The 25040-nt window shown below is 41.8% G+C and overlaps 1 protein-coding gene across 12 annotated transcripts in view; it reads left to right on the top strand.

Moving 5' to 3' along the window:
* Positions 1–377: 377 nt before the first annotated feature.
* picalmb (phosphatidylinositol binding clathrin assembly protein b) overlaps positions 378–25040 on the top strand; it is a 35041-nt gene continuing 10378 nt past the window's right edge. Inside the window, exons 1-11 of one of the 12 annotated variants that reach the window (XM_061781134.1) lie at positions 378–915; positions 11249–11391; positions 11563–11638; positions 11719–11821; positions 14344–14437; positions 14598–14709; positions 14783–14889; positions 14976–15017; positions 20115–20200; positions 20289–20412; positions 20502–20629. In XM_061781134.1, coding sequence (XP_061637118.1) covers positions 786–915; positions 11249–11391; positions 11563–11638; positions 11719–11821; positions 14344–14437; positions 14598–14709; positions 14783–14889; positions 14976–15017; positions 20115–20200; positions 20289–20412; positions 20502–20629 — 1145 coding nt within the window. In that variant the 5' untranslated portion in view covers positions 378–785. Of the gene's footprint in view, positions 916–11248; positions 11392–11562; positions 11639–11718; positions 11822–14343; positions 14438–14597; positions 14710–14782; positions 14890–14975; positions 15018–20114; positions 20201–20288; positions 20413–20492; positions 20630–25040 lie in introns of all 12 variants that reach the window. The other 11 variants (XM_061781132.1, XM_061781133.1, XM_061781137.1 and 8 more) reach the window with 11 other exon arrangements.

Genomic DNA, 25040 nt, shown 5'->3' with positions numbered 1-25040 from the left:
TTTCTATGTGCCCTGCGATTGGCTGGCAACCAGTTCAGGGTGTACCCCGCCTCCTGCCCGATGACAGCTGGGATAGGCTCCATCACGCCCGCGACCCAAGTGAGGAGAAGCGGCTCAGAAAATGGATGGATGGATGTCCCCGACGGGTCCTCATACCACTCCTTAGCTTGACTGTGGTCAGTTATCGTGCACCACACCGGACTGACAAAGCCCAGCAGTGTGTCATCTGATCCAGGGTCAGCAGGGCGTCGTGTTCGCCTAATAAGTTCCGCCATTTCCGCCACCTCAGGCCCGTCTGCGTCCTTCCTTCCTTCCTTCCTTCCGTCCTTCTTTCCTTCCTTACTTCCTTCGCGCTGCATCGGCGACGGCGGCACCGGGAGGCGGAGCGGCAGTAGGCAGGCAGGCAGGCTAGGATCCAGTGTGCAACAGCGGGATGAGAGCGAGAGCGAGAGCCGAGGCGGATGAGTGCAAACAGCGCAACCCTTGAATGTGTGACGGGAAGCTAGCGGCGCAACGACAAATTGTGAACATTTGTTGTTGTTGCCGTCTCATTCCGCCCTCTTTATTATTATAACCGACTAGCTTTAGCTCTGATTTCATACGAAGTCCCGCGGTGGGAGAGGCAAGGAGGAGTCCGGACAGGTTTCAGAAGGAGGTGGACGTTTTACTCTCCCTCCGCTAGGGCTCACTGACGAAGATAAACGCCGGCAAGTGTGCCTTTTTTTTTTTTCTCCCCCCCGCCCCCCTCGCCATAATTTTTTGTGTGTTGGACCGAGTGAGCGAAGATGTCGGGGCAGAGCATTACGGACCGGATAACGGCAGCCCAGCACAGCGTAACGGGATCTGCCGTGTCCAAAACAGTATGCAAGGCCACCACTCACGAAATAATGGGCCCGAAGAAAAAGCATTTGGACTGTGAGTATGCTTAAATGTGTCTCTTTATTTTTATTTTTAAAAGCCAAGTACTGACATTAAAAGCCCCTACTAGTGGCGTTATGGCGGCTGTGTTCGAGACACTAGGCCTTAAAGCCCGACTCGCCGCTAACATGCTAACGCTAGCGTACGTCCTGTAGAGGGACGTATTACGTTGAATACATGAAATTAAGCTACATTTCCTCACTTAGGTTTTCTACAAACTATTAAATGTGGATGTGGAGCTGTCTGGTGTCGATAAATTGAGTTTTTTGTTGTCGTAGTCACGCTATAGCTGTCGGCTTCCATTGGAAGCCGACTGTAGTAGTAGTAATAGATGCAAACAGCATACAATGACAGTCAGTATGAGTGAGGGCCTCGAGTTGACAATTAGTGTAATTAGTTCCATTAATATTTACTCATCATCTCCGATCTCCATTCAATGGATGAATATTCATTGCTAATATTCATTGTGGTGATTTTTACGAATAGCCTTTCAGTCCCATTTTGTGTGGTTGGCAGGTGGCACACCTGTTGTGCCGCTCAGGTGACTCCTCGTGGTGTCACGAGTTAGAGCAAGGTGGCGGCGGAAAACCTACGGCCTGAGGAAGACTATTTTACAGCCAGACTTACAATCAGAAAAACTAATAAAGCTTCCATGAAAAAGTGCAGTGGAAAAAAACATTTAACCCACAAATGCACACAATGTACATATTATACAATATAAATATGTAGTGAGCCGAAAGTAGGTATATGCTTTTTAAATTAACTTGTTGAAGGAAGGTAGGATAAAGAGGGTGGAAGAAGGATGGAGTTCAAGATGGATGTATTGAAAAAAGGACAGGTGGAAGTAAGTAACGATAGGGCCTCAACGCCACTTGTAGGGTCTTTACTAGGGCAACACAACTGCAAACCCTGACTGGGCTTGAAGCCCCAACAACCCCAATTCTGTCTTGAAACTTTACTTTGAAACCTTCCACAAAATCCCATCACTTGCCTTGAAACCCTATGTTGGAAGCACAACCCTTGCTTGAAACCATGATTTCAAATCTTTCACAACAAATTCTAAACCAGGCTAGTAGAAACCCTAATTTGATACCAGAACCCTGTCTTTAAACCCTATTTTAAAATCCACATCCTGTGTTGAAACCTTACTTTGAAACACTTAGCCTTCCATTAAATCCTGTGTTGGATCCCTGACCCCTGCTTGAAACCATGATTTGAAATCCTAACAAGTTACAACACTCTAACCGAGGCCATAAAACTTAACTTGAAACCTGAACCCTTCCTTGAAACATTAATCCTGTTTTGAAACCATAGAAGTTCCATTAATCCTAATACTTAACCTTATTTTGGAACCCCAACCCTTTCTAGAAACTTTTTTTTTTTTTTATATAACCTAACTAAACCCTAAGTACAACCTCACTTCCAATGAAGTTGGGACATTGTTAAACATGAATAAAAACAGAATACAATAATTTGGAAATCATGTTCAACCTATATTCAATTGAATACATTACATAGACAAGATATTTAATGTTCAAACTGATAAACTTGCTTCTTTTTAGCAAATAATAATTAACTTATAATTTTATGGCTGCAACACGTTCCAAAAAAGCTGGGACAGATGGCAAAAAAGACTTGAGAAAGTTGAGGAAAGCTCATCAAACGTGTTTGGAACATCTCACAGGTGAACAAGCTAATTGGGAACAGGTGGGTGCCATGATTGGGTATAAAAGGAGCATCCCTGAATTGCTCAGTCATTCACAAGCAAAGATGGTGCGAGGTTCACCTCTTTGTGAACAAGTGCGTGAGAAAATAGTCGAACAGTTTAAGGACAATGTTCCTCAACGTGCAATTGCAAGGAATTTAGGGATTTCCTCCGGGCCAAAGAGGAAAAGACCCAACCGGACTTATGGACGCAAAGTTCAAAAGCCAGCATCTGTGATGGTATGGGGCTGTGTTAGTGCCAATGGCATGGGTAACTTACACATCTGTAAAGGCACCGTTAATGCTGATAGGTACATACAGGTTTTGGAGAAACATATGCTGCCCTCAAAGCAATGTCTTTTTCATTGACACCCCTGCTTATTTTAGAAAGACAATGCCAAACCACATTCTGCACTTGTTACAACAGCGTGGCTTCGTAGTAAAAGAGTGCGGGTACTAGACTGGCCTGCCTGCAGTCCAGACCTGTCTCCCATTGAAAATGTGTGGCGCATTATGAAGCGTAAAATACGACAACGGAGACCCCGAACTGTTGAACAGCTGAAGTTGTACATCGGACAAGAATGGGAAAAAAATCCACGTACAAAGGTTCAACAATTAGTGTCCTCAGTTCCCAAACGTTTATTGAAGGTTGTTAAAAGAAAAAGTGACGTAAGACAGTGGTAAACATGACCCTGTCCCAGCTTCTTTTGTGTTGCAGCCATAATATTCTAAGTTAATGATTATTTGCTAAAAACAATCAAGTTCATCAGTTTCAACAAAAATATCTTGTCTTTGCAGTCTATTCAATAAATATAGGTTCAACATGATTTGGAAACCATTGCATTCTGTTTTTATTTGTGTTTAACACGTCGTCCCAACTTCATTGGTATTGGGGTTGAAACTGGAACTGTGGCTGAAAACCCTATTGGAACCTTAACCCTGGCTAAAAACCTTACTTTCAAATCCTAACCCTGGCTGGAAACCTTACTTTGTAAACCCCAATCCTGTCTTGAAGCTCTAAAGATTACATGCACCCCTCACACTTTCCTTGAAACCCTAACCCTTCCTTGATATTATTATAACTATAATCTCGGAAGCTTTATTAATATTGATGCAATTGCGTTGTGCTATGTTGCAATATTGAAGGACATTTTAAGCATTTACAAGTTTAAACTTTGTTTGATAAATGCAATTGTAATCAATAAATTCAGATGTAATGAAATGCCATTTTTAAGTGTATACCTACTTTTGGTCCACCCTGTGTATCATTTTCTCCTTACATTTAGTATGACCCTGAGTTACACTTTGCACTTTTGAGCCCACACATAACATGATTTATTTCCCTATGAGTTATCTTTGTGTATCACGCTGACTGACGCAAGGCAAGTCTTTCCCCTCGGTATGAATCACCATGACTGTCACAAGTACGCTTATATCCCATGAAAAGCCCCCCAAAAAATGGCGTATTCACTGTGACATGGCATACCATATTCATCCTCCTCGCTCTTCTTCACTATGCCATGCAGGCAGTCACCCAGGCTAACTAACGGTTGCTTCTGCAAAGTTTAGTTACCCTGTCCTACTTTGTGGTGTCAAATATAGGATAGCAATAAGAAGGGAGGCCCAATTACCCTGTCACCCTGATCTGTGCTGCGGACAGCCAGGGTTGTCAACATTAAATAAAATAAAATAAAAAAACTTTTAAAGCGGGTTGAGCAGCGTTGACTTGCATCCCTTGGCCAGCAAGCGGATGTTAAAAATGATATGAGAGGCGAAGAAGTGGGGCAGCACATGTATGATTTACTATTTGTTGGCAGCGGCTGTTATCCGTGAACAGAAAACATGAATTGTGGACAGTATTTCTTCATTACTATTTAAAGGAGGTCATGTTATATCCTATGGGTTGATCAGCCATTCCCAAATTGAATGAGGGGAGAGGCAAAATCATCACAGCATTATAAGGTTAAACTTGGGACCTAGGAAAAAAATCTCAACAGTACTGTGTCACAGGGGTCCCCAACCCCTAGGCCACACAAAGTGTGGGGGGTGGTGGTCCGGTCCCCTTGCCCCTCCCTTGGGGACTGGTCCCGACCAGTTTCGGTTGGGCTGGGGGACCGCCCTTGGTCCTGGGGAGTGGGTGGCATTCCCCTGACTGGGTTCTCCACAGGATGGCCATGCAGTTGAACAGGAGAGGTTAACAAAAAGAAAAAAGAGGGGGAAAAAAAACAACAACATTCAATTCAGACAGAACTGTCGCTACCACATAACTCTGTCAATACAGTGGAGCCTCTCAAGCATCATAACAAATGTTTCCATTGGAAATGATGGAACTATAAATATGTGAATCTCTTCCAGGCTCACACTGTTACCACTGCAAAAGTACAATTTTAACCTTCTTCTGCAAGTGTAAAAAGAGGGCAACCACAAATTTAAATGAGATGGAGGCCTGTCACGATAATTACTATATCAACTTATCATTCGATAAATTAAATGGACACGTTAGTTTTTCCGGACTCGATAAATTGTCATTGTTGTGGTGAGCCAACTGAGTTGGATGGCTGCATCATTAGCTGCCAGTGGACTCATGGAATGCCGGCGGACTCTTGACGGGGTTGGCTCTTTCCAATACTCCACAGCCTTGCTTCACACAACAGAGACACTTAAGGGAAAGTTAACTATTGGTTGTCATGAGCTAACGAGCTAGTTTTTGGGCTAGCAAACATAATAAACAAGCTAGTGATTCATCACACAGCTCACTCCACTGCAGTGATGTCATTTAAAATGTCAGCGCTTTATTCTGAATTGTTGTGTGTTATTCCCCAATTAACACACAGAGGAAAGTTAACTGTGTATTATGTTCACCAGCCCGCGAGCTAACAATCTAAAGAGCTGAGGAGCAAGCTGTTTAGCTAACCATTGCGGCAAAGTCGTTTAATACGTCAGCGCTTCTCTCAAGAGTTGTTGTGTTCGTTAGTCCCCAATTAACACAAATACGGGAAAGTTTACTGTTTATTATGTATAATCTTAATGGCACACTTTGTTCAGCCAGTAGTAGGGTTTATGCCACTGACAGGGCGGGACTTACGGCCAAATATTTCTGCCACAGCAAGTAATTCCGGGGCCCACAATTGCAATAGCGTCAGGGTTAGATTTTTGTTAACACTGTCTGCCAGTCAATGCAAAGGCATGCTCCCAAAGTAAAATAACACGGTTCAAGTTTCAGTGAATAAAAAGCACTACTGTCGATCATGTGTGCTTTTGTCTTATTTATTTATTTATTCATTTTAAATATCCCTTTGTGTAAGACTTTTCTAGTATTAGCACATATGAATGGCAGCCGCACATCACATGGCACCGCTGAGCAAAGCATAGGCCTGGTAGAATAAAGAGCGATGAGGAGAACTTTTCCGATCGTGTAAACATGCCCAAGAAAAATATTGCAACACATTGCCTATTCTTTTTGGAGCTTGTGAATGATCAAAGACTGACTTGGAGCCACGCTATGACGCTATGAAGTCACGTAAGTATGATACCTTTCCAACTCCTTTCAACTCTGCATCTGTGCTTTTCCTGGTGTACGTAATGTACTAAGTTTTAATGCAATGTTACACAGGATGGGCACATAGGTTTCCTACGCTCTCAGGGGAGTTAAATAAATGATGAATCTTGTGTGGTTGGTGGCTTCCGCCAAATGATCAGTTTATTATATGTTCCTCAGTATTATACAGTATTTGTTAGCCTTCAACAAAAAAAGCGCAAACCCCTCTTTTAAATACGGGATAGGGGTTCAGAATGTTTAATGTGCAAAAGCATGTCGATGACAAGCACGGCCGGCTGCCGTCTTGCTTACTGTCCCTACTTAAGTGGCCGGCCAGGAGGAAAAAAAACAAGATAATGTTGTGTTGATGTAGTTTGCTTTACTTAATGACGTTAGTAAAATGTCAATGATTGTGTTGTCTCTTGTAGTTTTGATAGTATAATCAGCATGCTTGGTAGAAAAGTGCTGATGTTATATTCCTCTAAACCGCAATGGTTTCTTAACAAATTAGACATGCAGTCTTTGACTGGACTTCAGTGAAAAAGTATTTAGTAGTCCATTCTATATTAAACACTTGGCACTCACTGTCTACTTTTCTTTTGGCCCACTCATGGTTGAAGAAGGGTTCAGAGCAGTAGCAGAGTAAAAACAGAACAGCCAAAGTCAAGTCAATATATTAATGTACCTACTGCGCTACCTGGTGGAACTAATGTGCATTACAGGACAACCTGGTGGCACCACTTGGTATTACAGCACAACCTGGTGGAACCACTGCGCATTACAGGACAAGGTCAAATGACTGTAGCCATGATTTTGATATGGTTTGGGCGATTCTGTACTAAACTTTGGCGGGCCGGCTTGAAATGATCAAGGGGCCGGATGGGCCGTGGGCCGTAGTTTGCCAAGCCTTGCATTAAACGATGGTCTATTTTGAACTCTGGTATTAATGTTGACAAATATGCTTTAATGATAGGACTCGTTCAGCTAGATTTTCGGTGTGCATTGAGTGAATACAGCAGTGTTTACCACAGGACCAGATTCTATTTGTGATGGTGGGTATCCGGCGGCTGGCCGTCTTTTTTTTGGTCGGGAGGGGTTTAATGAACACTTACCAAATATCTTACAAATTTAAATATTTAAAAAAAAAAAAACCTAAAATCTCTTTAAATAAACATAAATAGATAAATAAAGCTGGAATAGCCGCCAGCATGTCCGTGACCCTAGTGAGGATAAGCGGTACAGAAAATGGATGGAAGATTACAAAGAAAGTAATCATGTAAAATCAAACACTTACAGGCTCTACACTAACTTTTCCATTGGTAGCACTGGACCGTGCATGACGTGTGTAGTCTAAAGTAATTGGCATACCGTAGCTTTGTATATAATAAAGATTCACAGTGACTTGAGTTTTAGCTGCAAAATATTTCACTATGAATATGAAGTTTGTCTGCAACAAGCAGTGCCTGACTAAACAAGTCGTGTTTTATATAATTTTAAAAGACAATGGAAACAAGCATGAGCAAAGCATAACAAAAGGCATGTGTTTTCATGTATTCGATTTACTGTTTTTTTGTTTTTACTTTTCATAAATGAATGACTTAAATTAAAGTAAAGACAGCATAAGTAATTTAATATCAGCATACATGGGGTTTTAGATTCAGGGAAAAACAATGTGTAATTTGAAAATTAAATGTTTATTTGTTAAACGAGCAGAGCTTGATTTTTGACAGCAATGTTGTTTTCATAACATGCCGTACTGTACATAAAATTACAAGTAAATGTTTTTGTTGAAACTCTTTTCAAAATTATTTTCATGAGGAACTTTTGGGTTTACGTGGCAATATGAACTGAAGTGGGACGCTGAGTTGCCGTTGTCTTATATTAACGGTGGACATTAATTAGACTTAACAGCTGCATATATAACCTTATTTGTTTCACAAAGATCATTTGTATAACTTTAAAACTGTATAATTGTGGACAAAGTCAACAAAGTTGAGTTACACGTGGGGGAGGACTCGCCATGCTCGGCGCTGCAGCTTTGGTTCGCTTCCTGTTATAGTCTTATCGCGGCCTCAACTCAAAAGGTCCTGACGACTGTACGTAGGCTTTACCGAACATGGAGTGGTGTTTCCAAGCGAAAATACACACAAATACAAACAAAAACACCACAGACTGTGCTGTGACGAGACGCCATTACGCTGGCTGGAGCAGCGTCACTGGCGTGGGAAAGGATCGATACTGTCTGAAACGTTGATGTTGGTGATACCAGGAGAAAAATAAGTATGGATACTTTTGCTACTTTAGTCATTTGAGGGACTGCATTTTCACTATCGTATCAGAAAGGAAATCGGTGGGATGGATCATTAACAGACACACAAAAAGAGCACATCGCGGAACAATTTCAGCACAGGGAAAGCCAAACTCCATGTGTGGCAGCCAAAATTTGATTGTGGCGGCCCGCCACAAATGTAAATGTGGGAAACCCTGTACAGTCATTTAGTGTAGAGATCAACAGACTGGAAGAGACGGGATCAGCCCTTACAACTGAAAGTGTGTGGCATAACCCTGTTGACTACAGCGAATGTCAACATATATTTAATTGACAGGTGAAGGGCTCGTCTTCAGCAGACCAACAACAGTCTTGCTGCTCGAGGGCGGGCATTATTTTTCATGCTTTCAGAGACATTAAAAAACATCTATCGTTTATAGTGATAGTTTTTGGGAAAATGTGTCTTCTTGACAAAAACAACATCGTGATTGGCCTAATGAGATGTTTGTGGTCGGATTCTCTTATTTGGTGGTCTGGTTATGTCAAAAAGTGGTTGCGGTGAAGTCTGAGTCTGCTGCCCCCGCGACCCGACCTCTGATAAGCGGAGGAAAATGGAGTAATGGATGATATATTAGTTTCCAATTGGTTAAGAAAAAGTGCCAAGTAGCAACATTAATAACAACAAATAGATCAAAGCTGCCTGATTTGATTCAAGATTTGTATTGCTTATAAAAGTCTGCAGGCTTTCTTTAAACGCCGCTTTATCAACGTTAAATTGCTGCATCTCTTACACTCGTAACGTCAAACTGTATATGAGCATACATGCACCATATACACTGTCACGTTTGAATTTGCATTGTTGGGCAAAGAGTTCCATAATTGCAAGCTGATGACAAATGTGAAATGTCCCACTGTGTTTTTTGTTCCCAGCTGAAGGAATTGGGTGGGGCGGGTGTGTTTAAGTTTGGTTTGGTCACTTTGAGGTTTCAAATTGTGTTGTCTTTGTTGCGACTTAATACAAATTTGACATACCAGCTCGTTGGTGTTAGAGGGATGGCCGCGTTCGTCTGGCTTGAATCCAAAATGTTCCCACATTGTTGCGGTGGCGTTAGGCTTTGGAACTAATTCCATTTGTGCTGCTCAACTTTCCGTAACTGTGCGGCGACCGGCTCGCTGTCAGAAAATTTTGCTTTGTGTACGCAAGCCCCCGCATTTCAAAAGCGCGTGTGCGCACACACACGCACCTACACATTCACATGGCCAATCAGATGGAGGGTCTCACTATCTCTGATTGGTTTATAGACCATAAAGGGTGTCATGTGCCTGCTTTCAAGTCGTAGAAATGTTTTTTATTCCTCAAATGACTGGGAAGCTGTACGCACTTTTTTTCTTTCTCTCTCCCCCTTCTGCCGCACAATTCAGAATTTAGGGCGCATATGTGACCAAATAAGTTGCACTCCAGTTCTGTCTTCGTCGAAAACAAAATTCATACAACAGATTTCCAGCACCACGGCGGAGTACTAAGCTATAGCTCTGCGTCCTAAGACACAGATTGATCGTACTTTGTGTCCCTGCTAATTTTTGTGTGTCTCAGACGCAGGACGCAGATCAAACGAGATCCTTGGTTTATCACTTTAAACATTAAAGATCTTGTCTTTGTGTTGTATTCAATTGAATATAGGTTGAAAAGGATTTGCAAATCATTCCATTGGTTTTATTTACGTTTTACACAAGATCCCAACTTCATTGGAATTGAGGTTTGTAACAAATGAGTGGTCACCTTTTTGCAGATGAATGTAAATTAAATTTGCAATTTGTGCTGTTCGGTACCACAGCTTGGTTCTCTGCCCTTGGGTTTGATACTCTGCTCACCATTTTTGTTTTTGGAAGATTTGAGAGAGGTCTTTCATCACGCCATGTGCAATGCAAAGACTGTTTGTCAAACTCAATTTTGTGCTACTTTAGGGGTGCACCTGTACAGAAAATTTGATATATAATGCAATATATATATCAAATCTAATGCAAATACAGTGGAGTCAATAGAGGCTCCACTGTATTTGCATTAGAATTTTATTCTTGCAAGTAGGGTTGGGCTCGGAGCGCGTCAGACGCTACACATCGTGGAAGTTTCCTTTGCACAATATAATCTTGTTCCAAGTGTTGCACTGAGGCGAATGGTCATTTATTTTAACAAAGTTAAGACACACACTTCCTCGCCGCCGCCATTGGGCACAAGCATGTCATTGTGCGCGTTGTTCTTCGTTGGTTTACGCTTCTTCGTTGTTTTTCGCCACTTCTTCTTCACGGCTGGAGGACTAGGCATCAAAACTGAAATTTTGTAATTTGAACGTTTCCGGGAGAACCGAAACGTTAGTCCCGGTTCCAATTGGTTCTAGATTCTCGATGCCCAACCCTACTTGCAAGTGACATGCACTTGCATGTCTTACTATATATATGAGCTTAATGGGGCGAGGCATGTAAAACTCAGCTTGTCCCTCACCACTGTGGTCACTACTGTTTATTCATAGTCTGCAGCAGGTGTTGGTCTGCGCATGGACATGTTTGGAAATGCATAACGTCACCTTGCTAATTGTAGATGAAGACAAAAATATTAGAGGTGCCGTCAGCACCTCGGGAACCAACACTTGCGTCATTTAGACCCCATGGAAATCCTAACTCGGGTTATTTTTACGCAGCACGCGGATGTTGTCACGGTTCACTGCATCAGCACTATTTGTGGTCTTCTTTATGACGTTAAACAAAAACAGAGAAACAGTATGCACACGATCGCATATCACAATCATTTGTTTCCGTGTCAGACTTGATCCACTGCACCAACGAGATGAACGTGAACATTCCTCAACTGGCCGACTCGCTGTTTGAGAGGACCACCAACACCAGCTGGGTCGTCGTATTCAAGTCACTGATCACCACACACCACCTTATGGTGTATGGCAACGAAGTGAGCCCCACACGCACTCAAATACTAACCCACACACACACGCCATGTCAGATAATCTCACTGGAACACAGGTCACGGATGTCAAGAAGATTATGATTGTATGTATGATTAGATTAATACCTCATAGTGATGTTCCCTTCCCTCCTCCCAACTCCCACCTCCCTTTTGCAGCGTTTTGTGCAGTACCTGGCTTCGAGGAACACATTATTCAACCTCAGTAATTTCTTGGACAAAAGTGGCCTGCAAGGTAACATTAACACCTCACTCATGCTACTTATCAAACTATCATTTTGTACGACGTGATGCACGTCCATTTGTTCATTCCAGGGTATGACATGTCTACGTTTATCCGGAGGTACAGTCGATACCTGAACGAGAAAGCTGTTTCGTACAGACAGGTTGCCTTTGACTTCACCAAAGTTAAGCGAGGGTAAGACAAGTGATTTTCTTGTATCCTGCAGTTTGAAAGTGTCCCTTTTTGAATAAAGTCCTCCTTATGCCTAGATCAGACTACAGGATTTTCGCCCCGATATTGGCACCAAATTCCCTAGATCGGCCCTGACATATTTTGTCGGGAACAACAGAACTTCTTGTAGTGTGACATAATCCACGACCAACTCTTCGGGCCAATTTATAGCCCTACGACGCCAAAAGTCTATGATGATGATGATTTTTATTTATTTATTTTTATTTTTTTTTATCTTCCGTGAAGTGTGACGTATCAATGACATCTCTCCGACAGCGCACCTCGACGCCGACCAATAGAATTGCGTATTATGACCGGCGCTTCGCTTTCCGTGCTTGCCATTGTCAATATACTTGGTCGCTGTTGTCAGCATTTATTCATGCACACAAACCAACCGAAGCTTTAGAGCATGATTTCACAGAACGCCACCATGTCTATGTACAACCGTTAGTGCTAGCAGTAGCTTGCTTGGCTGCATAACGTTTTGTTACCTGCTTGCGAGCCGTATCGTATTAGAAATACGTGAACATACCTCAAGCAATCCTTAAATGAACGTCTCTCCCGAGCACCGGTGACGACCACCACGTTTTTCCTCATCCCCCCAGACACACACACACACACACACACAATACATTGGTACATTATCGTCGCCATGGTAACGTGTATCCGGTCACGTTGACCAGTTACACGTTTTCCGGTTCCGCCTCTCCGACGGTGTTTGATTTGACAAGATAAAGCCCAGTGATCCTAAAAAACGGGATGCGGAATATCGGAATGCATGTCGTGTAGTGTTGCCACTGTCTGACCGAGATACGGCAAGATTTTATGCCAGTAGTAGTGCAATCGGGAAAGACCAAATTTGTCTTGTAGTCTGATCCACAGCAAATTGCAAAGTACAGAAAACCATGATGAAATCCGAAACACTGTCTTGTTTTTTATTTAGCCGTATTGATAGCATGCAATTTCAATATTGTCAAGCTAGCTTTATTTGTGCAAATGCATTTTTTTAGTACTGTAATATTCATCCATCCATCGATCAATTTTCTGTACCGCTTATTCTTGCTAGGGTCACGGGCGTGCTGGAGCCTATCCCAGTTATCTTCGGTCGAGAGGCGGGGTACACCCTAAACTGGTTGCCAGCCAATCCCAGGGCACATATAAACAAACAATAATTCGCACTCACTTACACACCTAAAGGCAATTTAGAGTCTTCAGTCAACCTACCGCGCATGCTTTTGGGATGTGGGAGGAAACCGGAGTACCCGGAGAAAACCCACACAGGCACGGGGCGAACATGCAGACTCCATACAGGCGAGGCTGGGATTTGAACCTCAGTCCTCAGAACTGTGAGGCAGAGTTCTAACCAGTCGGACACCATGGAGACACCTTAATATTCATGTTTTTTTAAATATTTTTCCCCACAAATATGAAATATTTCAATGAAATATTAATTGCAATGATCTATATAGTCAGCAGTGAATAAAATCAGAAATACAAGACTGCTTCTTGGGAATACCAAACCCACCGATCCCGACCGTCTGGAACAGGTGGCCCAGCCAGTGACGCCCAACCAAACTGTTACAACTCTTAAGGCCTCTTTACACTCCTGCGGTCGCGCGGCCGACAACGCCTGCATTGCATCACGTGACCGACGAATTGCCCCATGCAGCACCTCTGCGTAGTTTGCCGCGCACCCGACAAAAATAGTTGCTGCACGTCGAACGCCACAGAGATCACACTCGTGATTGGTCCGTTTTAGTCACATGCTGTGATGACGTACCAGCGTGCCCCTTGGTTCTACATACCATCTAGGTCGCCGCCTTCTCGATCGATTTTGCAGCATAATTAAACGTATCATCTGGTCATCTAGGTCCATTTGTTCTGTCGCGGTTGCCATTGTTGTTGCTTTGTGCCGTGTTACCTAAAGGAAAGTAAAAACGGCTATCGGTAATGGCAAAAAAAAATGCAGAGGAAATTCCACCCTGTGGTGTCCTATCCAATACCAGCCATAGCGACACCCCTGACTTGGAGGAGAACTGCAGCACACTTTCAAAACACCGCGCGTGGGTTGCACTAGAGTATAAAGGCAAACTACGCATGGGACAGCCGCAGTGACGTCAGTGCGGTCGCCGTCCGGGCGAGTATAAAGACGCCTTTAGTGGTGGAGCCCTCAGCTAATGTGAATTATTGCAGGACACCATTGACCATCAATACTACTTCGGAAGGCGGAAAATCGCCAGGTCGTCCTCGTCCCCATATTCCATGTCGATATTGTTTAAACAGGACGACGACATGGAAGAATGCCACCACTTACAGGCAGTGTAAAAGGGGCTACAGTAGAGCCAACAATTAATCAGGAATCTATTTGAAGAACGGTGTTGATTTGTTCAAGTGGACAACGCACACAGTAACAAATTAGAGCAGAGGCTACTATTTATGTCGTTGTCTTACTGTGTGTGTCTGCTGACTCTCCCCTATGTCCTCAGAGTGGATGGCATCATGAGGACCATGAATACAGAGAAGCTGCTCAAGACCGTCCCCATTATTCAGAACCAGATGGACGCCCTCCTTGATTTCAATGTGAGTTGGCGGTGAAGCCCCCCATGGTGCTGCAGCTTAAAAAAAGGGGGGGCTTGTGCATGAAGCTCCTGCTAGATGTGTTATCTGACCCTATCACCACAAAAAGATAAATGTAAGGCATATGTGTTTATTTAAACTATGGCTCATTGGTTTCCCACAGGTAAATGCCAACGAGCTGACCAATGGAGTCATCAATGCAGCCTTTATGCTCCTCTTCAAAGACTCCATCAGGCTATTTGCTGCCTATAATGAAGGCATCATCAACCTGCTTGGTAAGAAAAATCCTCCTAGTCTCCTCCAGATAATCACACCAATGTGGAATTCTTGCATTTTGTCACCAAACAGAGAAATACTTTGACATGAAGAAAACCCAGTGCAAAGAAGGGCTGGACATCTACAAGAAGTTCCTCACCCGAATGACCCGGATATCAGAGTTCCTCAAAGTAGCCGAGGTACATTGTTTTGCAAGTTGGTAGTTGACTCCCACGCAGGGAGGTAAAATAACAAAACTAATTTGGCTTTCTTTGTGCTCTAACAGCAGGTGGGCATTGACCGAGGAGACATTCCAGACCTTTCCCAGGTAAGTTTACAAGCTGGTCTCTCTCTTTCGCTCGCCCTCTCTCTCTCTCGCTCTCTCGATCTCTCTCGCTCTCTGTCTCCCCCTTGTCTGAGAACAACACAAATAAATAAATAAAATGACATACTGATGTATACACTAACTACCTACATTTGTTACACATGCTTAAAGGAGATCCAGTAAAAGAGCTGTATAAGGAAAAAAACTGCCTTTACAACTACAGTAGCTCATGCTTTTGTTTTGACACAGTTAGACGGGCATTGTTGCATGTATAATTTATATATATATATATATTGTTCTTTGTGCCTCTGCACTGCATCCCACAGACAGCCAGTTCCAATATTTCACTCGCAAAATGAGTTGACCACAATATTAGAAACTAGGGATGTCCTGATCCAACTTTTTCACTTCCGATCAGAAACAGATATTGCAGCCTTGAATTTTGGCCGATACCGATCCGATATCAGCAATAATCATACGTCCTTTTTTTGTATTATGGAATGTTAGAAAAGGCTTGATGAAGTGAAGTGATATTACTCAGAGAACAATAATCAGCAACAGTGGGTATGGGGAAAACTCACCCATTTATTAACCAATGGGTTACATAAAGTAACTTTAAGAATGTACTACAATTGAATTAAATAAAAAATATATTAGGAAATGTTGAAAAATAACTTCAATAAAAATATTTAAATTGCAACATAACCACTGCTTAACTTAAACATAAGCATATTCCCTATTTGAATAGATTATATAAAATAATAAATTAGAAAACCATGAAAAATAATCTCAAATCTTGAATACAAATTATATTTTTAAAGTGGAAAATAACAGTTCAATTCAGTTTTGTTTTAAAAATGTATTTATTTATTTTTACTTTTCATATATGGTGGGAACATTTGCTTTTTCCACGTGCGGCAATTCAGTTTTAAACTTCATGCTGCGACTGGGGTTTAGTTTTATTGAAAATCGCTGTTCCTTCTGTGCATGTGTTGACCTCGGCGGGGGGCGAGTGTTATACACGCAATGAGACACACACTTGCAGTCACGGTCGACTGTTTTTCACAGTTTGAAGAATATATACCAGAGTATTGTTATATTGCCTGTTTGTACAATTCCAATGAAGTTGGGACGTTGTGTTAAACATAAATAAAAACCGAACACAATGATTTGCAAATCATGTTCATCAAACACCTGTTTGGAACATCCCACAGGTGAACAGGCTAATTGGGAACAGGTGGGTGCCATGATTGGGTATAAAAGGAGCTTCCCAGAATTGCTCAGTCATTCACAAGCAACGATGGGGCAAGGTTCACCTCTTTGTGAACAAGTGCGTGAGAAAATAGTCGAACAGTTTAAGGACAATGTTCCTCAGCGTACAATTTCAAGGAATTTAGGGATTTCATCATCTACGGTCCATAATATCATCAAAAGATTCAGAGAATCTGGAGAAATCACTGCATGTAAGCAGCAAGGCCGAAATCCAACATTGAATGCCCGTGACCTTCGATCCCTCAGGCGGCACTGCATCAAAAACCGACATCGTGTAAAGGATATCACCACATGGGCTCAGGAACACTTCAGAAAACAAATGTCAGTAAATACAGTTTTGCGCTACATCCGTAAGTGCAACTTAAAATTCTACTATGCAAAGCAAAAGCCATTTATCAACAACACCCAGAAACGCCGCCGGCTTCTCTGGGCCCGAGCTCATCTAAGATGGACTGATGCAAAGTGGTAAAGTGTTCTGTGGTCTGACAAGTCCACATTTCAGATTGTTTTTGGAAATTGTGGCCGTCGTGTTCTCCGGGCCAAAGAGTAAAAGAACCATCCGGATTGTTATGGAAGCAAAGTTCAAAAGCCAGCATATGTGATGGTATGGAGCTGTGTTAGTGCCAATGGCATGGGTAACTTATACATCTGTGAAGGCACCATTAATGCTGAAAGGTACATACAGGTTTGGGAGAAACATATGCTGCCATCCAAGCAACGTCTTTTTCATGGACACCCCTGCTTATTTCAGCAAGACAATGCCAAACCACATTCTGCACGTGTTACAACAGCGTGGCTTCGTAGTAAAAGAGTGCGGGTACTACACTGGCCTGGCTGCAGTCCAGACCTGTCTCCCATTGAATATATGTGGCGCATTATGAAGCGTAAAATACGACAACGGAGACCCCGGACTGTTGAACAGCTGAAGCTGTACATCAGACCAGAATGGGAAAGAATTCCACCTACACAGCTTCAACAATTAGTGTCCTCAGTTCCCAAACGTTTATTGAATGTTGTTAAAAGAAAAGGTGATGTAACACAGTGCTAAACATGACCCTGTCCCAGCTTTTTGGAATGTGTTGCAGCCATAAAATTCCAAGTTAATGATTATTTGCTAAAAACAATAGTTTATCAGTTTGAACATTTAAATATCTTGTCTTTGTAGTATATTCAATTAAACATAGGTTGAACATGATTTGCAAATCATTGTATTCTGTTTTCATTTGTTTAACACAACGTCCCAACTTCATTGGAATTGGGGTTGTATTTGTGTACAGAGCATTTGTGTACCAATATTCATTATTTGTCTTTGTCTCAAAAGTGTTCTCTGTCAATTGACTGTCTGTTGTCGTACTAGAGCGGCTCCAATTACCGGAGACAAATTCCTTGTGTTTTTTGGACATACTTGGCAAATAAAAATGATTCTGATTTAAGAGATAAGTGTCAAGTTCAATGCAAATTTTTGTTGATTTGTCACTGGTGTTTTGATTCATTGTTTGTTAGCTTTGAGCTACCAATTTTTGTGAACAAAAACGAAAAAACAAAGGCTGTGATCTATTTGAACATTTAATAGGTGTAATTATTTGGTTATGTGAGTTTAGTTTTACAGTGAACTTAAACTGGAGTGTCAATAAACGACTTAAACCAAGCAACATTCACATTTACTCCTTGCTATTATGTTAGCACCTTAGCAACATGTTGTGATCACGTGGGATCTGCATGCCGCCCGGGCGCTGCTGGATAAAAGTGCTGGAGCGGAGCATGGAATAGACTGCTTGTATGAAAGTGGTAAAATCTGAGATTTTAGATCCAGTCTAATCCGATACTCGTTTTTTGCTGACATCTGACAGGTTTCTGATCTCAAAGATGGGATCGGGACCCCCCTATTAGAAACAGGTCTGTGTGATGCCGGCTGGTTCTACACCACTGCGGACTACATCAACAATAATAAGCATTAGAGTGCGAGATTAAGCCCTTCTCGGACAGTGTTACAGGCAACATATTCAGTACAGCTCTTGTATTGCGCTTACTGGATATTGCAGGTGTACCTACTGAGGTTTCTGCCGTACGTATAACGACAATGAAAGTTAAGTAGCAAAACAATCACATTTGAAATGTCTCTTTCAATATTGACCAACTTTTTTGGCAACCTATGAGCATTTAAGATTCTCTCTGCATTTTGCATGCTTTCCCTCTCGAGTGCATGCTTCCACAGGAGGTGCTCTCTTTCATGGCCTTTTGTCTTTCTCTAAGCTTTCCTTTCTACCCTGTTCTTCTTCAGCACCTCCTTTTACAGTAAATAAAGGTGCCAAGTCCACACAAAGGTTTGCAGTGTAGTCGCAGTTGCACATTGACAGTTAAGGTTACACACACACACTTGTACTGCAGGTGCTGTGCTGTCGGCGGTTTATTTGCTGTTCAGCTCAAATGGATTTCTTTCCTTACTGTCACCACCTTTATATTCTGTATTCTCCCCTTATCTTTCCACTTTAGTTCACAGTTTGTGTAAGTACTATCATTTCACTCTTCTTCTGTGTCTGACTTGCTTCGCTGGTGGTGTCTTTTTGCATGCCTCCGCAATGTCTCCCACGTGATCGTGTCAAACAGCCGAAAGGAGAAAAAAAACGTATCCATGTGGTGACTTTTTCCTCATAGATCAGAGTAATGAGAGTAGCTCATTTGCTGAAAACTGGCTGCCCTGTTGTGCTTAGTTGTGGTCCGTTTCAACAACCCGCCGTAGGTTGTTGAACGTGCCGCAGTACAGTGCGTCATCCCATACACGTTACTCTCATGCACAGTAACTGTATGGCTGGAATGCTGTCATTTGTGCATTACTGGTGGGTGACTACAACTCTGTTGAGCTTACAAGTCACAGAAAATAAAATTATATACAGTGGTACTACTAAGGTTGACTCAAAACTACATTTCACATGATCAGTTATATTTGGAATCATTTCAAGTCCAAACTGTCGCCATCGTAAAACATTTTACTGTACAGGCACTGTACATAAGTATTATTATTAAATATAACAAGTAACATACATTTACTGTAGCACTTTCCTCATTAGGGTCACGGGTAAACTGGAGCCTATCAAAGCTTACTTTGGCAAGAGGTTGGGTACACACAGGACTGGTTGTTAGTCAATCGCAGTACACATATAGGCAAACAACCATTCACACTTATTAATGGTTAACATGCATTTTTGGGGCAGGTATCCAGAATACGAGGAGAAACCCAACGTAAGCACAGAGAGAAGAGCTGAGATTCTTAACACGAACCTCAGAACTGTGAGGCAGACATTCCAAGCACTATTCACTGTGCTGCCTCTGTTTTAACTGTTTTTTACAATATTAATTGTGTGACAAGCATATGATAGCTATGATTCAGTCCTTTTTTCAAAAGAATGTCAATACCGACTCTGGTTTGGAGTTCTATTAAGTCGGTGACAATGTGGATAAAAACAGAAGTAAAAACCTACCAAAATAAAAGTAACCTTTGAATACTTGCTGGCCAAAGTATTGTGATTCCACTTATTTACGGTATCTTCCAGACATTCTTGTTCTCTTGGGTAGTTTTGGTTAATCCTTTGTTTCTGGCTGAAATGAGATCTAGTGAGGTTCCATGACAGTTTTGACAATTCAGTGTTAAGGTTTTTTTTTTTTTCTTTTAAGCTCTTTGACTTTGGATGTACCACTGTATAAAAAGTGTGGTTTATATTGTTGTTGCTTGGTTGCCCACCACTGTCTTTCATTGTGTTGATGTATACAGACACACACACGGTCATGCGGTGTGTGAGTGGCATGCTGACTGTTTTCTCAACTTGACAGGCTCCCAGCAGTCTCCTGGAAGCTCTGGAGCAGCATTTGGCCTCTTTAGAGGGCAAGAAGGTGAAAGACTCCACGGCAGCCAGCAGGTATGTTAATTCGTCGGTCACTGTCCGTGCCTCTGGGACCACCATGCCGCGTTGCCTGCATCCCAGTGTGAGTCTGTCTGTCCCATAGGGCCAGCACTCTGTCCAATGCCGTGTCGTCGCTGGCGAGCACGGGAATGTCTTTCACCAAAGTGGACGAGCGGGAGAAGCAGGCAGCACTGGAAGAAGAGCAGGCCCGACTCAAAGCGCTGAAGGTGACTACATTTAGCCGACCTGATCTCAAGAGGCATTCTCTTGCCTGTCTGCTTTATCTTTGTGTGCTTCCTTCCTACTGCAGGAACAGAGGCTCAAGGAGCTCTCCAAGAGGCCCTCCTTCGCCACCACAGATACGTCGCCCATCACTACCACAGGGGGCACTATTAACACGGCTCCAGCCATCGATCTCTTCTCCACACCAAGCTGCTCCAACGGGTACCTTACTTTAAATTGTAGATGGAGCTGCAAACAGACAATATGAATAAACTGCAATTGAATCTGCTATAGATATGACGCATTACATTTTATCGCTGTCCTATGAAAAGCCAGCATCTTCTTATCCTTTGGGGCGAGAGGCCTTTCATCAGGTTTGCATGATAATTTTGGTTGGAAATGCCCAAAATGTCCTTTTTCGAGCTCTTGTAGCTGGTCTATTCTGCCATGTAAATGAGGTCTGCTCAGATTGAATCGCTCATCTTCCCAAATTTAAATATGGAAAACACCTTGGCTGTGATTGTTCCATATCACAGCGTCTGCTAGCGTAGAAACTTGTGGCGGCCAAGCATTCAAAGCGACGTTCTGTCCACCGTTCAGACACTATGATGATCACCGGTGGCTAAAATGACTGCAAACTTTGCTTTTTCAGCCACTGTCTGTTACATCAGAAATTATCGATCTATCCATCCATTTTCTCCTGCTTATCCGAGGTCGCGTCGCGGGGGCAGCAGCTTAGGCAGGGAAGCCCAGACTTGCGTCTCCCCAGCCACTTAGTCCAGCTCTTCCGGGGGGATCCCGAGGCATTTCCAAGCCAGCCAAGAGATGTAGTCTCTCCCAAAAAAAAGACATTGCGTGTTTTTGTTTTTGTTGTTTTTTTTAAACCTGCAATGTGTAATACTAGAGGATCCGTGTTGGGAAAGTTCATTTTCTACGCAAACTAGTTCAAAGTTCAGTACATAATTCCTAAAATGAAGAACTTCAGCTCATAGACCCTAATTCAAAATTTTGAACTAAGTTCGCCGGTCCAAAAATTAGCTAGTTCATAGTTCTTTTTCTTTATTTTTTTTATCAATATTGCTGACAGGCTATTACCCTCAAAATGCCGGCATTTCCCCATTGTTGCCACCCATTCAGTCCACACTAGGAGCCAGCTGCAGCGTTCACCGTGCAATCTCAAAAACATGAAAAAAAACTTGTTGCTTGAAAGGTGTTTTTTGTTTTGTTTTTTTAAATGAGGCATTAAAACCTTTGTACCTTTTTACCTTAATGTGCTAATAAAACATGCAACACAGTATGACAGGAACAATGGTTAAAGGACATTAACTTTGCATTCTGCGCAGCTCTGATTGACTGTTAAAAAAAAAAATGTGAAGGAGGAAGGAGTGCGCGGCGGTGCGAGTGTATACAGTGGCAAGTGTAGTGACTGCGACCGGGGAAGAGTAGCGATTAGCGGAGGACCCGTTGACGTCGAATGTGCAGAGGAGCTAATAAAGCCATTAAAGCAGCAAATTGGTGCGTTGTGCTTTTATTGTTGCCGCCACCCAGCTCAGCTGTGCAACTAGAGAAGGGAGTTAACCCGTGCGTCTCCCGACCACGGTGTAGGTGACAGTAGCAGGAAAGGTTAACACTTCGTGTAAAGAAACTAAAATACATTAAAATAAAAAAATAACATGCTGTACTTACCATAACTGCTGAGAGTGTGAAAAAGGAAAAGATACTCCCGCCACACAAACACGCACTCTGCACTAGCTAAGCAGAAACACTATGGTGCTGTGACAAAATGGCGGACGAGGCACGGCGTCGTAAAGTCGAAACGTCGTAGGTCGAGTGCGTTGTAACTCGAGGACGTCCTGTATCTACTGTATTACAAAAGGACACATTCGCTCCCATTTACGCAGTGTCCCTGGATGCACCCCGAGCATAGGCAGATGCCCTGCCTAGTTTTATTCTGGACAGCAAACTAGAAACTGTAGCATGTGTACATCTTTTAATCTTTGTGCATGTTCAAACAGGTCCCTCTGCTGGTCACTTTTAATATTACAGTTGAGTCACTATAGTACAGTACGCCAACATGGTAGCTGATCCTGCGATGTGACGATTGCGCACGTACATCGCGATTACGATCGTGCAACCCTACCCTACGCACTGTACCATATCAATGTCCTATAAGAAGCATGTATCTCATTATTCATTTATTTTGTACATACTATTGTTTCTATCCAATGCAAAGCATGCATCTCCAAATTTGTTTGGAAAGCAACAAAAAAGTTTGTTTTGGTTAAAACGTTTTTTATCTGGAAAAACAGTCATTGTTATTATGATTTTATATAAGCAACCCCCCCCCCCCCCCCCCCCCCCCCCAAAAAAAAGACAGTTTGGATATATATTTTCATTAAACAGTGACTGTGTGGATGTAATTATGCAAAGATGTTCCATGTTCCGAAAAGGAAACACTGGCCTTGTTGACACGGCTTGTTGAGCCAGCAATTTCAATCTCCCACACCCCTTCCTGCCCCATTGGAACCAAGCCCAACCCAAAACCCACTCTCTACTAGCCTAAATGCCATGTTAGGTCTAACGAACAGGTTGAAGGCTATTGTCAATATTGGAGTCCAGTCCACACCACGCCAATATCTTTCTCTCATCCCCCCTCGCCTGAAACCACCGGCCACTAAGATGCGAAGGGCCCCAGCGCCACCCATGAAGAATCTTATATGCGAACCTGACTATCTGCGGGGTCTTTTCCAGAATAAATCAGATCCCTATGGAGATCAGGCATTTTTCATCTCTGTAATGACAAGGGACCGAAAGTTGGTCAAAGAAATATGGCACAAAAAAAGTAGAAGTACAAACTAAGTGAGGATGAAATGTGAATCTATCAAACCATTGTCTCAAGTTATCTCTGCGAGACTAGCTCTTTTCAATATCAGGTCAGTGGGTAATAAATCAGTTTATTAATGACATCATTACAACCAATGAGCTAGACTTTTTGTTACTAAATGAAACTTGGTTAACAGAAAGTAGGTGTAATACCATGAGGCAACACCAGTAATTTTTTTTATGAACAAGTGTCAAATAGGGAAAAAAGACGGTGGTATTGCTGTTATTTTTAGGTCGTTATTTCAGTGTAAAGAAATTATACTGGGGGATTTTAGCGCTTTTGAATATTTCTGTTTTTTAGTTAAAGGTGACTCAAAGGTTATTGTTGTAATAATTTATAGACCTCGAAGATACAATAGAAAATTTATGGAGGATTTTTCAGAACTGCTGTCAGTTATTTGTACGGACTACAACTATTTTGTCATAACGGGAGACTTTAACATTCATGTTGACAATAACAGGGAAAAAAAATCTAAAGAACTCTGCTGTACTAGACACATTTGCCCTCTCTCAACATATTAAGAGCCCAACCCATACTCAAGGTCACATCTTAGACCTGGTCATCTCTAAGGGTGTTGAAATTCTATCAATTGACATTAAGGATATGGCTATTTCTGACCATTTTTGTGTATTCTTTGAATTACAAATTATATAATGCGCACTCATGTATAATGTGCACCCTCAACGTTGACCTCAAAATTCTCGAAATCCCTTCAACCTATGTATAATGCATTTTTACAATGCATGATTGTGCTTCTACCCATATGATCAAAACATGAAGTATTATCTGTATTTTGTTTGTTTTTTCAAATGATTCTGAAGTTAAGCACTTTATTTGTCCACATAATACTTACTTACTTGCTCTTACTTTGAAATACACAGCCCTACTTTTTAGTAAATGAGAAAACAATAATTTGTAAACTGTGTACAATTCTTTTAAGAAAACATGAAGGACCAGGTGAAACACATTTCATTTTATTGTAGTGGGATTCAAATTAAACTATAAAGCATTTCAGAAAAGCATTATCATTAAACAAACCATAAATAAATTAATTGTGGTTGTTGTTTAGTCATCAGTCGTATTTATTTAAAAAAAAAAAAAAAAAAAAAAAACACTTATTATAATATTTAAAAAATAAAATTAAAATAAAACGTAACAATATTTCACAAATTTCCCCTGGGTATGTAAACTTATGAGCACAATTGTACATATATGCAGTCATATGCACCCCTGTCATATTGGAAGTGTAGGCTACACCTTTTTCATAACCTCTAGGTGGCATACTAGAATCAAAGTGTACAACTTTTTCATAACTTCTAGGGGTCAGTGGCATAGTGGAATGAAAGTGTACAGCTTTTTCATAACCTAGATTATAAAATGTGAAAGTCTTTTTCATTTTCTCCTATACCTATGTATAATGTGCACTATTGACGTGACACATTTTTTTTGGGGGGGTGGGGGAATGCGCATTATACACGAAATTATGGTAAATTTCTTGCACTGTACGGTGTTTTAATTGTACTTGTTTTTTTCGGTTTTAAATGTTTTTAATCATCTAAAGCACATTGAGTTACCTTGTGTATGAAATGTGCTATATAAATAAATTTGCTTTGCTTTGCATACACACTGCGATGTATTTTGCATATTTTGCTGTCATCCCTGTCAATTAAAACCAGATGGTTTCCTTTTTATCCATTGAACCGCAAATGAAAGTTTTCTCCATGTATTGGATTGAAAAGGAAAAATCTC

This window comes from Phyllopteryx taeniolatus, chromosome 8 (assembly GCF_024500385.1).
Source record: "Phyllopteryx taeniolatus isolate TA_2022b chromosome 8, UOR_Ptae_1.2, whole genome shotgun sequence".
NCBI lineage: Eukaryota > Metazoa > Chordata > Actinopteri > Syngnathiformes > Syngnathidae > Phyllopteryx > Phyllopteryx taeniolatus.
This window is presented reverse-complemented; position numbering and strand designations above follow the sequence as displayed.